The following is a 15,902-nucleotide window of genomic DNA, read 5'->3' as shown; positions in this document are numbered from 1 at the left end:
CGCATCCGCCGCTGGGGGCATTTTGTGTCGAAATGCCGCCTCGGGTATGCAAATTAGCACTTACGGAGATCCACAAAGCTTTTCAGCTTCGTTTTTTCTCCGTAAGTTTTAGTTTGCAAACGCAAAATTAGGGCTGCTTTTACATGGTGTAAAGTTAGTACACCATGTAAAAGCAGACCTTTCTGTCCAGCGACGCGATTTTTTTTAAATTTAGAATTATTTTTTTCCCGCCGTATTTTTTTTTTTCCTCGACGCAACTTTATTGACCCGTCGCAATCCACAAAGCTCGGCGTAACGTAATTTCGCGATATGCACGTCGGGAAAATTACGTCACGAGCATGCGCAGTATGGCCGGCGCGGGAGCGCGCCTAATTTAAATGGGAATCGCCCCCATTTGAATAGGAACGCCTTGCGACGGCGGAATTTAAGTTACACAGCCCAAAATTTCTAGGTAAGTGCTTTGTGGATCGGGCACTTAGGTAGAAATTTTAAGGCAGTGTAACTTAAATGGAAAAAATTAAGTTAGGCACGATCTTTGTGGATTTGGCCCTTAGTCCCCACCAATTGTGAAAGTTCTCTGACTTAAAAAGATGAGAGAGGCCTGTAATTGTCATCATAGGTATACCTCAACTATGAGAGGCAAAAAGTGGAAACAAATCCAGACAATCACATTATCTTTTTTGGAAAGAATTTATTTGCAAATTATGGTGGAAAACAAGTATTTGGTCTCCTCTACAAACAAGCAAGATTTCTGGCTCTCACAGCCCTGTATCTTCTTCTATGGCTGGGTTCACACTACTACACTACTTTCATCCTACTTTGCTCTGTGTTCAATGTTTCCCTATGAGAGCGTCTTGTAGCGTCCTACACAAGTCCGTCCGACTTTGAAAATGCTCCCTGTACTACTTTTGGTCCTACATTGATCCTACTTCAGGCCCATTGAATATCATTGAAGTCGGACCAAAGTAGTATCCTGTTCATGAAAGTAGGATGGATGTAGGACCAATGTAGGACCAATGTAGCAGAGCAAAGTAGGATGAAAGTAGTGTAGTAGTGTGAACCCAGCCTATAAGAGGCTCCTCTGTCCTCCACTCATTACCTGTATTAATGGCACCTGTTTGAACTTGTTATCAGTATAAAAGTCACCTGTCCACAACCTCAAACCGTCACACTCCAAACTCCACTATGGTGAAGACCGAAGAGCTGTTAAAGGACCAGAAACAAAATTGTAGACCTGCACCAGGCTGGGAAGACTGAATCTGCAATAGGCAATCAGCTTGGTGTGAAGAAATCAACTGTGGGAGCAATAATTAGAAAATGGAAGACATACAAGACCACTGATCATCTCCCTTGATCTGGGGCACCACACAAGATCTCACCCCGTGGGGTCAAAATGATCACAAGAACAGTGAGCAAAAATCCCAGATCCACACAGGGGGACCTAGTGAATGACCTGCAGAGAGCTGGGACCAACGTAACAAAGGCTACCATCAGTAACACACTACACCGCCAGGGACTCAGATTCTGCAGTGCCAGACGTGTCCCCCTGCTTAAAGGGGTTTTCCACCCATTTTGTAAGTTTATTAAAAGTCAGCAGCTACAAAAAGTGTAGCTGCTGGCTTTTAATAAACCCACACTTACCTGCTCCACGGCTCCAGCGACGCGCCGGACGGGGCTCCGCTCCTCGCCCCCCCTCGCCGGCCGACGTCTTCATGCTCAGTGTGGGCACCCGGCCGTGACAGCTTTCGGCTTCACGGCCGGGCACCCACTGCGCATGCACGAGCGGCACTGCGCATGCGCGCGGCCCGGCGAGGCGCCGTCTGATTGGACAGGCGATCGCCGAGGACCTGTCATGCGTCCTGGGCGATCGCCTACAGCAGCCCCTTCCTGTAGGTGATTAAGCTTAATCGCCTAGGCGATTAGGCTTAATCGTCTACCTGGAAGGAGGAAGTGGGACAGGAAGTCCCACTCCTCCTGAAGCCCCCACTTCAAATGTGGCATGTAAGGGGGAGAGGAGTGGGTTAAGAGGAAGTTCCAAATTTGGGTGGAACTCCTCTTTAAGCCAGTACATGTCCGGGCCCATCTGAGTCATGCTACACTGTACCCAAACTACATTTTTTTAATTTTGTTCCCGCAAATAGAGCTTTCTTTTAGTGGTATTTGATCACCTCTGCAGTTTTTATTTTTTGCTAAACGAATAAAAAAGGACCCAAAATTTGGAAAAAAACTTTTTTCTTTGTTTCTGTTATAACATTTTGTAAAATGGGCACTGATAAGCTGCACTGATGAGGCGGCACTGACAGGCAGCACTAATGAGCACTATTGATGGATGACATTGATAGGCGGAACTGATGGGCACTGAAAGGCTGCACTGATGGGTACTTATGGGTGGCACTGCTGGGAACTGGTTGGCGGCACTGATGGGCACTGAAAGGCAGAACTGGTAGGAGGAACTGATAGGCATCACTGGTGGCACTGGCAGGCAATTTTAATTGCCACTGATTGGCAGCTGCCTGGGCACTGATTGGCATATCCCTGGTGGTCTAGGGTGGCATAACTGGTGGTCCAGTGTGACGGCCATACCTGGTGGTCCTGGCGGCATCCTGGTGGTCCTGGGCGGGCATCCGAGGGGGGGCTGCTCTGATAAACAATCAGCACAGACCCCCCCTATCAGGAGAGCAGCCGATCGGCATGTTTACATCGTGATCAGCCGTGATTGGCTGATCACGTGGTAAAGAGTCTCCGTCAGAGGCTCTTTACCAAGATCGGTGTAGCGGTGTGTCAGACTGACACGCCGCACCACCGATTTCCATGATGCGTGCCCCTACGGGCGCGTGGCGGCTGTTATCCTGCTGGACGTCATATGACGCCCAGTCAGGATAACTGAACCACCGCCCGGCCGTCATTCTCTTATAGGCCGGGCAGGAAGTGGTTAAATTGTTATTTCATTTATTAAGGGAAAAAAGCTGTTCAAACCTGCCTGGTCCTATGTGAAAAAGTAATTGCTCCCTCTCATGCTGAATCATGAATGAACTGTGTTTAACCACAATTTGCCACACACAGGCCTGTTTACTGCCAGACCTGTTGAATCAAGAAATCACATAAATAGAAGCTGTCTGACAAAATGAAGCATGCTAACAGATCACAAAAAAAGCCACACATCATGCCACAATCTGAAAAAAAAATAAGAAGATATTAGAAACAAAGTAATGGGCTAGGAAGGGTTTCAAAGCCATTTCTAAGGCTTTGAAACTCCAGTGAACCACAGAGAGAACCATTATCCACAAATGGAGAATACTTTGAACAGCGGTGAACCTTCCCAGGGGTGGCCGGCCTACAAAAATTACTCCAAGAGCACAACGACGACTCATCCATGAGGATTCATAACAAGATCATCATACCAACAGTCAGACATGGTGGTGGTAGCGTGATGGTCTGGGGCTGCTTTGCAGCTTCAGGACCTGGACGACTTACCATCATTGATGGAGCCAAGAATTCTGAGCTCTACCAGAAAATCCTAAAGGAGAATGTCCGGCCATCAGTTCCGTGACCTCAAGCTCGAGTGCACTTGGGTTATGCAGCAGGACAATGATCTGAAACACAACAGCAAGTCCACCTCCAAATGGTTCAAACAAAGCAAAATGTAGGTTTTGGAGTGGCCTAGTCAAAGTCTGGACTTAAATCCAATTGAGATGCTGTATCATGACCTTACACAGGCCTTCCATGCTGGAAAACCCTCCAATGTGGGCAAAATTCCTCCACAGCAATGTGAAAGACTCAAAGCCAGTTATCGCAAACACAAGATGGCGACCAGGACAGACGTCTAGGTGCAGAGCTCCGCAGCCAAGGGGGCCTCTAATCCGATTTCCCTATCCTGATCACCATTCACACCTAGGCGTATTGTCGCCTGTAGCGCAACGCTATTGCAGCCTGCAATATGCTGGACTGGTGATTTAACATTGTCGGCTATGGAGATGGTTCACATCTTTACGCTTTTTTCAAGGGGGCTTTCGGCGTTCGGCATAGCCAACAATGTTGATCACCCCTCTGGCGTATGTTAGGCTTAAAAAATGTCGCGTTTTGTCGCGGCAAATCACGGGACAAAACGCTGCAATTTGTCACGGCAAATCGCGGTAACATACGCCGTGTTCAGGCGCGAATGCAGCCTTAATCCTGCCAGGGAGCCTACCATTCTGCTCCGGCAGATGATGACGAGACTGAGGTACCAATCCGGACTTTAAACACCCAAGTTATCGCAAGCAGTTGATGCCGCCAAGGGTGGGTGGCACAACCAGTTATTAGGTTTTGGGGGAAATTAATTTTTAACATAAATCCAGGCAGGTTAGGACAGCTTTTTTGCCTTAATAAATGAAACCATCATTTAAAAACTGCGTTTTGTATTTACGCAGGTTATCTTTGTGTAATAATAAACTTTGTTTGATGATCTGAGTCATTTAACCACTTGAGATCCACGTAATAAACAAAAGACGTCGGCAGCGCGACTCTCAAGTGCCGAGTGGACGTCTTTGGACGTCTTTTTCTGTGCATTACCCGCGAGCGCCACTGGGGGGCGCGCAGCGGGTAAACGCTGTGCAGGCGCATCGCTGAGATGCCGATGCGTGTACCTGGCGGCCGCGATGTCTGCCGGGTACACGCGATGTCTGCCGGGTACACGCGATCGGCGGTGACAGCAGGGACGTGGAGCTCTGTGTGTGTAAACACAGAGCTCCACATCCTGTCAGGGAGAGAGGAGACCGATGCTGTGTCCGTTGTACATAGGGACACAGCATCGGTCACCTCTCCCAGTCAGTCCCCCTCCACACACAGTTAGAACACACCCAGGGAATACATTTAACCCCTTCCTCCTAGTGTTAACCCCTTCCCTGCCCGTCACATTTATACAGTAATTATTCCCTTTCCGAATTAAGATCGTGAGTGATCGGTAGAGTGTGTTTGAGCTTTGGGGTGCACACCCTAATGCAATAGGCTGTGCACACCTGTGAGCGGGACTGCGATATTGCGGCGATCAGCGACTTATAGCGGGACTGCGATATTGTGGCGATCAGCGACTTATGGCGGGACTGCGATATTGCGGCGATCAGCGACTTATAGCGGGACTGCGATATTGCGGCGATCAGCGACTTATAGCGGGACTGCGATATTGCGGCGATCAGCGACTTATAGCGGGACTGCGATATTGCGGCGATCAGCGCCTTATAGCGGGACTGCAATATTTGCTGCAAAATGCACCTTCGCCTAAGTAGACAGAAATCCTGGCAGCGGCCAGGCGCGGTCACCCGTACCGTACGGCAGAGGATAACACCCCCAATGTACATTTCCATGCATAGCGGTAACGTACCACTGTAAATATAAAAATGTGACCCCCCCCAGCCCTGAACTATCAGTGTGGAGTGGAGGGACCCGTTATTGTCGGTCTTTATTTCCCGCACACCGTGGGAACCGGACACTGAGCCGTGCCAAGTCTCGCCCAGCCTAGCGCTGCCCTGACGCTGAGTCACACGCATGCGCAGTGCAGCTGTGTGTTCAGCACCCTGGAGAGCGGCGGCGGCGGAGTGCGCCCATAGAACGGAGAGCCCGGCGGACAGACAGCGCTGTGTGCGGCCTCCGGGGGGAACCGAGCATTCTGCATGAAGACACCGGGCACGGGGGGGAGGGGCTAATCTCTCCCCGGGGACACCCCCCCAGACACAGAGATGACCCCCGCCGCGTCATGGCACCGACTCTGATCGGACAGTGTGGCCCCTCCGCACCCCACCACCAGGGGCCCCCATTGGCCGGACATCGCACCTATTCGCAGGATAATAAGAAGCGATCTGTACAGACAAAGGGACGACGCCCCCTACAGAGACAACGCGGCATCCTCCAGCCAGGGGCCCCCGGAGCCGAGCTATGATGGTGAGATCACAGGGAGCTTTATGTATTACATATGACGTCATCACAGATCACCCCGGTGTGTGAGGTCAGCACCCGACACTGAGCACCCCCCTGGCATTGCAGGGGTTAATGCATCCCGTATACGGGACACCGACAATCAGATGTCCTTATTTCCTATCATTCGTTTTATTTTCCACATATAATATAATAATATATATATAATATAATATAAAACAATATATATAAATAATAATAAATAAATATAACAATATATGCAATGTAAATATATATAATATATAGTAACAATATATAATGTAACAATTTATAACATAATATACCTGTATAAAGTAACAATGTTTTTAACATAACAATATATAATGTAACTATTTATAATATAACCAGGGCTTTTTTTCAGGGGGAACTTGGGGGAACTCAGTTCCACCACCTCTGGCTCAGACCCTTTGGTGCCTGCTCACCACAATCGCTTGTAAACACAGAAGTCTGGTTTCTGTGTTTACAAGTGACAGCTCTGCACTCTGTGTGTAACCCCCCTGAACTCTGCACTCTGTATGTAATGCAATCCTGGTATTTAATGCCCCTTTAAGACCCTTCTACTGTTTGGGAAATCTAAACGGGGTCGTGGTTGAGTTCCTGCACCTATTTTCTGAGAAAAAAAGCTCTGAATATAACAATATATGCAATGTAACTATAGATATATATAAATATATAATATACAGTAACAATATATAATGTAACAATTTATAACACATATATATATATATAAAAAGAAACATGTATATAACAATATATATATAAAGTAACTATATATAATATAACAATATATGCAATGAAACTATATATATATATATATATAATATACAGTAACAATATATAATGTAACAATTTATAACTATATAACTTAGAGAGGCAAGTACCGTATCCTCATAGTATTTGCGCCGGAACAACGTAAATTCCGAGGCGTAATTGAAAGTGGGAAGGAAGTGGGCGTGTTCCATTGAAATGAGCCTTGACCCCATGCAAATGAAGGGCCGAACGACGCTGACTATGTTCAGCGCCTCTCTGTGCATGCTCAGAACTCGGCCCGGCGTAATCAGTGAGATAGGAACTAGGCCCGGCGTAATTAGTGAGATACGCCCAAACATGCGCCCGTCCAGTGCAAAAGTACATCCCCTTGTTTCCCCCCCTGAAGCAAGGTGCTTTTGTTGTCTGTTGGTGTTTGTCGGTGTGTTTTTTGAAGAGAAAACTCGTAAAAAGAGGAAGCTGAATTACTGCCCACAGGAGAGGGCCACTTATGTCTGTACAATCCCCTTTATTAGATAATAACATGTGCCCCACTGTATGTCCTTTATTTAAAAAAAGCCGATTTCTACCTTATATCAGAGCGTCTTCCGGCGCTCATGTGACTCCTCAGCTTTTTCCACCTCTCCTTCTCTCCTTCCAGTTCTTGGCCCCTCCCGCTGCATCTGTCAGACAGGGAGAGGAAAAAGCTGAGGAGTCACGTGAGCGCCGGGAGATGCTCTGATACAAGGTGGAAATCGGCTTTTTTCAAATAAAGGACATAGTGGGGCACATGTTATTATCTAATAGAGGGGATTGTAGAGACATAAGTGGCTTTACAACCACTTTAAGTTTAGGGCAGTAGTTCTTCCACTGGACCGCGGGGCCCTGCCAACCCAAGGCCCTTCTCCACCTGGGCTCCAGGCTGCTGCAGATCCTTTAACTTACCACAGTGCCCCCAACCTCCCATAACAGCCCACATTCCCCCTAGTCTCTTGCAGTACCTCCCAACCTGCTACAGAGCCTCCAGCCACCCATAGTGCCCCCAACCTCCAACAGTGTCCCGCAGTGCCCCCACCCCCAACCTCTCACAGTGCCCCCAACCTCTCACAGTGCCCCCAACCTCACATAGCGGCCCACAGTGTGCCCAGGCTCCCTGAGAGCCCTCAGCCTCCATAGTGTGCCCCAACCTCTCACAATGCCACTCAGCCTCCCACAGTACCCTCCAGCCTGCTGCAGAGCCTCCAGCCCTCCCAGTGCCCCCAACCTCCAACGGTGTCCCACAGTGACCCCAATCTCACATAGCGATCCACAGTGCCCTCTGGCTCCCTGATATCCCTACATTGTATCTCCCAACCTCTCACAATACCTCTAGACAGCGGCGGGCGGGTGCACTGAGCGTGCCGCTTCTAACAGCAATTATGCCATTAGTGGCAGCACTCGTGTGCATTCGCGGGAGTGACGTCATCGCGGCTCCAGCCAGTCACAGCGGAAGTCACTCGTGGAGAGATGGCGCCGACGGAGGAGGGCAACAAGCACCACTGCGTGGGCTTCGATCTCAGGTAAGTACTTCATAATGAGCTAGTATGCTCTGCATATTAGCTCATTATGCCTTTGCCTTGCAGGGTGTTTTTTTTTTTTTAAAAAAAAAGAGTGTTTACTTCCTCTTTAACAATGATAAAAATATTATTATTTTTTATTTATTTATATTTAACAAAAATCATGTTATATTTTTATATATATTATTTTATTTTTAATATATTATTATTATTATTATTATTATAGGGTTTGGTGATTGGGTTGAAATCTTTAATTTTAAAGACTCTGAAAGTACAAGTAAATCTTAAGATGTATGTATTTTTTTTCAATCAACAGATATTGCTGTATGAAGCCAATTCCTGATGAGACAGATGGGGTTTTATATCAGCTCCTTGTCCCGAAGCCCCTGTACCAAGACCCAGGTGCGGCACTACCAGGTGGCACCAAGTTACAACTATAAATGGACAGATATCCATTATGAGGCCAGTAGAGGCAATGTGGAGAAGCTGCGTGCATTGCTCACCACATCGGGTATGTTCCTAATCCTCTGTGAAATCATAGGAGTTCTCTCTTCAGATAGAAAGCGTTATTGATGGAGCATGGTAAAATAGAATGGAATACTAAAGAACTCTGGTCTAAATAAACTAAAGCCATTTTTTTAAAAAAAATTCATTTTAGACACAGCTTCGAAAAGGGTTCAAACCTCTGTCAGGTTTTTACTGCTGTCGACATCCCCACTGGGGAGGGTAAAGCTGGGGTTCACCCCAAATTTTTTTTTTAACATTACATTCAGCCCAGTTATCCTAATGACAATCGGCTGTTTTTTTTTTTTAATTTATCCCCGTACATACCGTATTTTCACCGCCGCTTCCGGGTATGTCTTCTGCGGGACTGGGCGTCCCCAATTGATTGACAGGCTTCCGACCGTCGCATATAGCGCGTCACGAGTTGCCGAAAGAAGCCGAACGTCGGTGCGCAGGCGCTGTATAGAGCCGCACCGACGTTCGGCTTCTTTCGGCAACTCGTGACGCATAGTATGCGATGGTCGGAAGCCTGTCAATCAGATAGGAATGCCCAGTCCCGCAGAAGACATACCCGGAAGCGGCGGTGAAAATACGGTATGTACGGGAAAAAAAAAAAAACAGCCGATTGTCATTAGGACAACTCGGCTGAATGTAATGTTAAAAATGTATTTTTGCGTGAACCCCCGCTTTAGGTTAACCACTTGCTTACTGGGCACATAAACCCCCTTCGTGCCCAGGCGAAATTTCAGCTTCTGGCACTGCGTCGCTTTAACTGACATTTGCGCGATCATGCGATGTGGCTCCCAAACAAAATTGACGTCCTTTTTTCCCCACAAATAGAGCTTTATTTTGGTGGTATTTGATCACCTCTGCGGTTTTTATTTTTTGCGCTATAAACAAAAAAAGAGCGACAATTTAAAAAATATATATATATTTTTTACTTGTTGCTATAATAAATATCCCAATTAAAAAAAAAAAAAAAAAATTCTCAGTTAAGGCCGATGCGTATTTTTCGACGTATTTTTGTAAAAAAAACAAAAAAAAACGCAATAAGCGACTGGTTTGCGCAAAAGTTATAGCGCCTACAAAATGGGGAACAGAATTATGATTCTTTTTTTATTATTTTTTTTTTTACTAGTAATGGCGGCGATCTGCGATTTTTATTGGGACTGCGATATTGCGGCGGACATATCGGACACTTTTGACACAAATTTGGGACCATTCACATTTATACAGCGATCAGTGCTATAAAAATGCACTAATTACTGTATAAATGTGACTGGCAGGGAAGGGGTTAACACTAGGGGATGAGGAAGGGGTTAAATGTGTATCCTGGGTGTGTTCTAACTGTGTGGGGGGAGGGGCGTGACTGGGGGAGGTTACCGATGCTGTGTCCCTATGTACAAGGGACACAGATCGGTCTCCTCTCCTCTGACAGCACATGGAGCTCCACGTCCCTGCTGTGTTCATGCGGCCGCCAGGTACACGCATCGGCTCTTCAGCGATGCGCCGGGACAGTGTTTACCCGCTGCGTGCCCCCCAGTGGTGCGCGCAGGTAATGCACTTTAAATGACGTCCAAAGACGTCCACTTGCCACTTGAGAGCCGCGCTGTGGACATCTTTTGTCTATAGTGCGGGTCTCAAGTGGTTAAAAAAAAGCCAACTTGCTTTAAAATTAACCTATGGATTCCTAACCGATGGGAAAAAAACGATCGTTAGTACGCACGTCCATCGGTTAAAAATCCACGCATGCTCAGAATCAAGTCGACGCATGCTTGGAAGCATTGAACTTCGTTTTTTTCAGCACGTCGTTTTGTTTTACGTCACCGCGTTCTGACACGATCGGTTATTTAACCGATGGTGTTTACGCACGACGGACCATCAGTCAGCTTCATAGGTTAACCTATCGTGTGTACGAGGCCTGAGACTGAAAGTGATGACAACTGTTTAAAGGAACACTAAAGGCACAATATTTTTTTTTTTAAATAACAAACATGTTATACTAACCTCCACTGTGCAGATCGTTTTGCACAGAGTGACCCGGATCCGTGTCTTCTGGGGTCCCTCGGCGGCTGTCTCTGCTCCTCCTCGCAAAAGCTTTCCACGTTCATGCGAGCTCCCTCGCATGGTGGAAAGCTTTTGCGAGCGCGCTCCCGTGATATAGCAGCGGCCATAGCCGCCGACTGTATCACTACCCCCCCCCCCCCACACTTCTCAGTGTCCTGCCGAAAAAGTCCCCCGGCGGATAATGTCCCCCCTGTACTGCATTGAACGACCTGGCCTTGGGGCGGCAAAGGGAGTAAATCCGGGCCTAATGATGTGTGGGGGCTGTGTTCTACCCTAGGTACCCCAAACACCCTGTGGCCTAGGCCAAGGTGTATGCTACCTATGCCCAAAAATACAGCCCTGGATAAATAAGGAAATTCAGCAGTTTTTTTCTACATTTTAGGAAGTTGAGTAATTCTTTAAACTATCCTGCAAAACTTTCACACCCTTCTTTCTCTATTGTTAGTTTTTGTGCCCCCTCCCCCACACTCCCGTTCTCTCTTTCTATATGTATTTTCTGCATTGTGTTTCAGACAAAGAGCTTGTGGATCGGAAAGATTACTACGGAAAGACACCTCTGTACTGGGCAGCTTATAAAGGTCAGAGGGCTTCCATGGAGCTGCTCTTACAACATGGCGCCAGTGTGAACAGCTGCTGTAAACATGGCGGGACCCCCCTACATGCGGCTATTGGATTGTTCCCGGACTGTGCTCTTCTACTAATACAGGTGAGTTAAAACTCTGATCAGTGTACTTTACCTTCTTGTGTTTAATTAGGTCTGTATTTATATGCTGCATCTGTCATCCACACATTGGAGGCATGCACTGCACAGGTTTGAGCTAATAAGGCTCAGTTGGAACCACTGGTCAAGACGGTGACTGTGCTGTTGTGGACCTTCCAGCTACATAACATGGGGTACAAAAAGAAGGTAGTTGTACCCAGGAAGTGTGAGCTGACAGTTGACTTTCGGTAAGGTGAAGCTCCACAGAACAAATTAGACCTGGGAACTGGATCCCTGGAATAGGTGCCGTGACAGGAGTCACTTTGGGTAGGGTTGCCCGGGAGCTCCATTCTGATCTGTACTTGTCAGACTCTCTTTACAGCCACACTGGAACCTTGTATATATTAGGGGTGCAACGGATCTTCATAGATTCGGGTCGCCGTGTTCGGATCAGCACACCACACGATCCGCGGATTGCGGCCGTAGGAAAGGCCGCGGCTTCGGCCTAGCTCCAGAGCGGCGGCCATCTTGGTACACCTGGCGGCATCGGCCTAGGTGAGCTCCCCAGAGCGGGACATGCTGACGGGGGAGATGTGGACATTACAGTGGGGGGAGATGTGGACATTACAGTGGGGGAGAGATGTGGACATTACAGTGGGGGAGATGTGGACATTACAGTGGGGGGAGATGACGAGGACATTACAATGGGGGGAGATGACGTGTAAAATTACAGTTGGGGGGAGAGGATGTGGACATTACAATGGGAGGAGATGACGTGGACATTACAGCCAGGGAGATGACGTGGACATTACAGCCAGGGAGATGACGTGGACATTACAGTGGGGACTATATATAGTGGTGATCCGAAAAATTATCCGATCCGTGACTCTGATCCGAGGAACGATCCGAACCGTGAGTTTTTTGATCCATTGCACCCCTAGTATATATTGTGTGTTGTCTCATGCTGTTGGACTCTTTTGCTGAGATCGTTTGGGGTGTGGTTGTATTCCATTGTTTTATTGTCTCTGTCTGCCCTGGCTGTGGGGGAGGGGGGGGTTGGGGGGGGGGTTTCCTCCAACAGCTTTCCTTGCTGATTGGACAGTTTACCCCGCCCTGATTTCCAAAGGTAGGGGTGATGGTCCCGAGTTGGATATCTGTTATGTTCATGTGTGATAATAAATCAGTTTGATGTTGTTATTCACCCTACACTATGTTACTGCTGGTGACTGGGTGGGCTAAAGATCTTAGATCGTGTGGTACCGGACAGAGAAAGCATTTATGTCGGACATAGTCCTGTTGAGGACAAGGGTTCGTCACACAGGTGCCATGCTGGGTCACACCAGAATAGGGAAGCTGGATCAGGATCATTGGGAGACCTGGGAGCTGGACCTGGATAATCACGGGCCCGGATTCAGATACAATTGTGTATCTATCCGCGGGCGTAACGTATCTCAGATACGTTACGCCGCCGTAACTTAGGGCGCAAGTTCCGTATTCATAAAGAACTTGCGCCCTAAATTACGGCGGCGTAACGTTTGTGGTCCGGCGTAAGCCTGCCTAATTCAAATGTGGATGATGTGGGCGTGTTTTATTCAAATTTAGTGTGACCCCACGTATTTGACGTTTTTTAGGCCGCAAACTGTCAATGCTTTTGACGTGAACATAACTTACGTACAGCCATATTCGCGAACGACTTACGTAAACGACGTAAAATACGACACTGTTTGGTCGTTTCCGACGTCCATACCTAACATGACTTACCCCTGCTTTATGAGGGGTAACTTTACATCGGAAAAAGCGTTACGCAAACAACGTAAAAAAATGTGCCGGGCGGACGTACGTTTCTGAATCGGCGTATCTACCTAATTTGCATATTCAACATGGAAGTCTAGGGAAGCGACCCTAGCGGTCAGCGTAAATATTGCACCCTAAGATACGACGGCGTAGGAGACTTGCGCCGCTCGTATCTAGGCAACATTGAGGCGTATCTGATTCTATGAATCAGACGGAGAGATGTGACGGCCCGCACTCAGAGTTACGACGGCGTATTTGGAGATACGCCGCCGTAACTGCTTTCTGAATCCGGGCCACGGTCTTCTCCCAGTGGTAACGGCTTCCCCTGCCAGGAGAAGACAATGGCCTGGCAGGAGGAACACCCCTGTCAGCACTGTCTTTGTTGATGGGGGAATTAAGCAAATTACTTTCCTGCAACCCATGGTTGCAGGAAATAAATTTGCTTCTTGAATGGCCGGCCTTAGAGCTGTTTATAGATCTCTTTTAAATTTTGGGAGATTACAGGAGATGTTTATCTACTTTTTACAAATCTGTTTCTATTGGTACAGCATGGCGCCGATGTCAACCTGCAGGATAACTGGGGGGTGACCCCGATGTATCTGGCTGCGTGTAGCGGACAGTTAGAGTGCATCCGGCTCCTCGTTCAAGCGGGTGCTTACATCACGTACAAGAATAAGGTATGTACACGGAAGAGCATTTATGTCTAATTCCAGTGGGCAGGCCAATCATAGATCATGTTTCAGTTTTTGGTGGACACTAGGGAGTTAACCTTCTTGAGAATTTCTTCCTTGTCTCGGAAGCTGTTGGTAAGCTCTCTGAATTGTGTCCCTGGGTCTGCACATGTATTCTAACCCAGAACACTAGTGCTGCTTTTGATAATACATATGTACAGTATATAATCTCTCATTATATATCATTTCGATGTTTGCCCAGCTGGGTGCCTGGCAAAAGACCTGGAGACAGTTCAGGGACCAGTGGTGAAGAATCACTGCTCTAAATAACCATTATCTTCTGTATTCCAGAAAACTGGACTGCCGCCAAAGCGCCTTGCCTCCCAAGTAGGCTTTATTGCCTGGATTGAGTCCTGCTCCCATCAGCCGCGGTCCCTTAAACACCTGAGCCGCCTGCAGATTCGCTCCAGCCTGGGGCCCCAGAGGCTCAAAGCCGTGAGGACTTTCAACTTGCCACAATCACTGAAGTGCTACCTTATGTTCGAGGACCTTGTACTACAGGAGACACTCTAACATTGCCGCAATCCACATGTGACAGCCGTGCATTGTAACCCAGTGCCCTCGACTATCTGTTTGGTGGATATGTCTCGCTTCTTCTAACCATTAATGGTGACTTTTATGAACCTGCCAATCAATAATACATTGACGGGGAACAATGGCGCACTCATTCTACACAACACAAACATTTCTGTAAGCTTCCAACAATGACAGTGGTGACAACCTGCCTGAACTGGCGAGATTTTGTTGTAAGATGTTGTCTTTCTTTTGCCTTTACAGTGGACTGGAACTAAAATGGTAGATTGTCGTCTGTAATTTTTTGGTCAGCCAACTTCTTGGGGTTTCAGTTAAACAATTTGGCCATCGCTGTCTTGAGCAGAGGTGCCCAGGCCTTTGAATGTTGAGGTCTCAAGTGCCAGTATGTGGTTGAAATGGAGGAAGAGAAACGTGCAGGCTGATTAAAGTGTATCCAAACCAAAACTTATTTTATTAGTCGTGGATAGAAGAAGGTAGGGTTCTTGCCTCATTTATATTTTTACTGTTGACCGTATGGTGATTTACCATCTCTATTTTCCCACGGTGACCATTGTTACTGGAATAGAAAGTGATGGGAATACACTGTGCAGTTCGTTTTGCACAGAGTGGCCCCGATCCTGCTGTTCTGGGGTTCCACGGCGGCTGTCTCGGCTCCGCCCCGCTAGAGCTAACCCCCTCTGGGAAGCTCTTTCCCGAGAGGGTTAGCTTGCGGGCGCACGCCCGTGACATACAGTTGGCGTCCATAGATACCAAGACTCGGTCCTGCCCCCGGCGACCGCGTCATTGGATGTGATTGACAGCAGCGGGAGCCAATGGCTGCGCTGCTATCAGTCTATCCAATCAATGGCAAGATTCAGTGGAGAAGAGGACACCGGGGGACGCGCACAGCAGGTGAACGGGCTCAGGTAAGTAAAATGAGGGGGCTAGAGGGGGCCCATGACAGCGAGGTGTTTTTTCACCTTAATGCAGGGGTGCCCAACCTTTTGAATAGCGAGGGCCACTTAAGCAACTTGGTAACCAGTCGTGGGCCACAATGAGCGGTGGCGTGCGGATGACAGGTCACGGCTACTCTATGGGCCCTCCGATCCGCCCAGATGGAAGGGGACAAATTCCCTTCTGTTTTTTGGATTGGAGGTAGGCGAGCGTAAATGGAAATCTGTCGCTCTGTAGAGGTGAATTGAGGGTCCCATTTGGTCGGGCTGATCATGTGAAAAGAGGATGCATAGGTGAAAAAACACAAACCTTTACAACCCCTTTAAACAAAATCAGCCAGGGACACAAATCTAAATCCATTGCAAGCATGGAAAGAGGTGGGTGTGT

General features: G+C 47.7%; 1 protein-coding gene across 1 annotated transcript; it reads left to right on the top strand.

Moving 5' to 3' along the window:
* Positions 1–5,539: 5,539 nt before the first annotated feature.
* On the top strand, positions 5,540–15,602 carry LOC120945154 (serine/threonine-protein phosphatase 6 regulatory ankyrin repeat subunit B-like). The gene is made up of 5 exons (XM_040359052.1): positions 5,540–5,916; positions 8,569–8,763; positions 11,336–11,529; positions 13,866–13,994; positions 14,340–15,602. Exons 2-5 carry the CDS (start codon positions 8,595–8,597, stop codon positions 14,559–14,561), a joined length of 714 nt encoding a protein of 237 aa, XP_040214986.1. The 5' UTR covers positions 5,540–5,916; positions 8,569–8,594; the 3' UTR covers positions 14,562–15,602.
* The last annotated feature ends 300 nt before the right edge of the window (positions 15,603–15,902 follow it).

Source organism: Rana temporaria, chromosome 7 (assembly GCF_905171775.1).
Source record: "Rana temporaria chromosome 7, aRanTem1.1, whole genome shotgun sequence".
NCBI lineage: Eukaryota > Metazoa > Chordata > Amphibia > Anura > Ranidae > Rana > Rana temporaria.
Note: the sequence above shows the minus strand (reverse complement) of the source record. Positions and strands in the feature narration are given on the sequence as shown.